The sequence below is a fragment of the Sinocyclocheilus rhinocerous genome, unplaced genomic scaffold, assembly GCF_001515625.1.
Source record: "Sinocyclocheilus rhinocerous isolate Xijiao unplaced genomic scaffold, SAMN03320098_v1.1 scaffold61, whole genome shotgun sequence".
Lineage (NCBI taxonomy): Eukaryota > Metazoa > Chordata > Actinopteri > Cypriniformes > Cyprinidae > Sinocyclocheilus > Sinocyclocheilus rhinocerous.
Window position 1 is genome coordinate 797,900 of NW_015640445.1, and position 969 is coordinate 798,868.

Below are 969 nucleotides of genomic sequence, written 5' to 3' on the forward strand. Positions count from 1 at the left end.
AAGCCTAATCTGAAGATGGTGAGCCACCAGTTTGAAGGAGCTCAGATTCTGTCTCAGCTTCAATGCTCAGGTATGTATATGATTATATAGGTGTATTTTTTTTAGTTCCCAGTTAATCTCACAGCACTTGTGGTAATGCTTCAAATATTTCAATTTAAGAAAACCCATCACAAATACACAGCGTTTATCAGTCGCAAGCTCCCTTTTAAAACAAATCCTGATATTGCCTATGGAGCGGCCATATTAAATGTGAGCTCCACTGATTTTTCATTATCTTTTGGAAGTGGCGTTACCACAAGAGTGTTTTGAAGGTTGGTGTTATTGCATTTTATAGGCTGTTAGCAAAGTTTTAGAAATAAACTTTCAGGCAAGAGATATAAGAAAAGTATATCCTAGGAGATCCACTGGTATGTCAATTTGACAATTAGTTTGATACTTTAGACCTTTGTTGACTAGTCGTGCACCATATAAGATAAATGTAGACTTATCAACTACAGTACTTGCCTACTAGCAAGTAAGTACTACTTAGTAAGTACTGAGTAGTAAGTGTACTAGTTTATACTCCTATAAGCTCTTTCTGTGACTTTTTTTGACACAGGCAAGTGTTCAAGTACAGGTGGAGTGCACATGTTGAATCGTCCTTTAAAGGGTCATATGATGCAATTTAAATTTTTCCTTTCTCTTTGGAGTGTTACAAGCTCTTAGTGCATAAAGAAGATCTGTAAAGTTGCAAAGACTAAGGCCCAATCCCAATTCTATTTTATACCCCTTCATCTTCCCCTACCCCTCTGCCTACCGCATATCGGAGATTGTGCAGATCACACATCCAGGAGAAAATAAACTTGTCAACGCTGTCCCACGACTTTTATTAATAACAGTTTAAATACTGAATTGCAACATTATATTTTCCAGAAACGAGAGGATAAAATCGCTGTTTTTGAAGTAAACTCACTCTAAAAAGAGAAACGC

At 36.7% G+C, this 969-nt stretch overlaps 1 protein-coding gene across 1 annotated transcript in view; it reads left to right on the top strand.

Annotated features, from left to right (window-relative positions):
* Positions 1-969, top strand: part of LOC107752750 (unconventional myosin-VI-like) — a 57,190-nt gene that overhangs the window by 30,228 nt on the left and 25,993 nt on the right. Inside the window, exon 19 of the mRNA XM_016568790.1 lies at positions 1-70. This exon is cut by the window's left edge and continues 10 nt beyond it. Within this exon, the coding sequence (XP_016424276.1) occupies positions 1-70 (70 nt within the window). The remainder of the gene's footprint in view (positions 71-969) is intronic.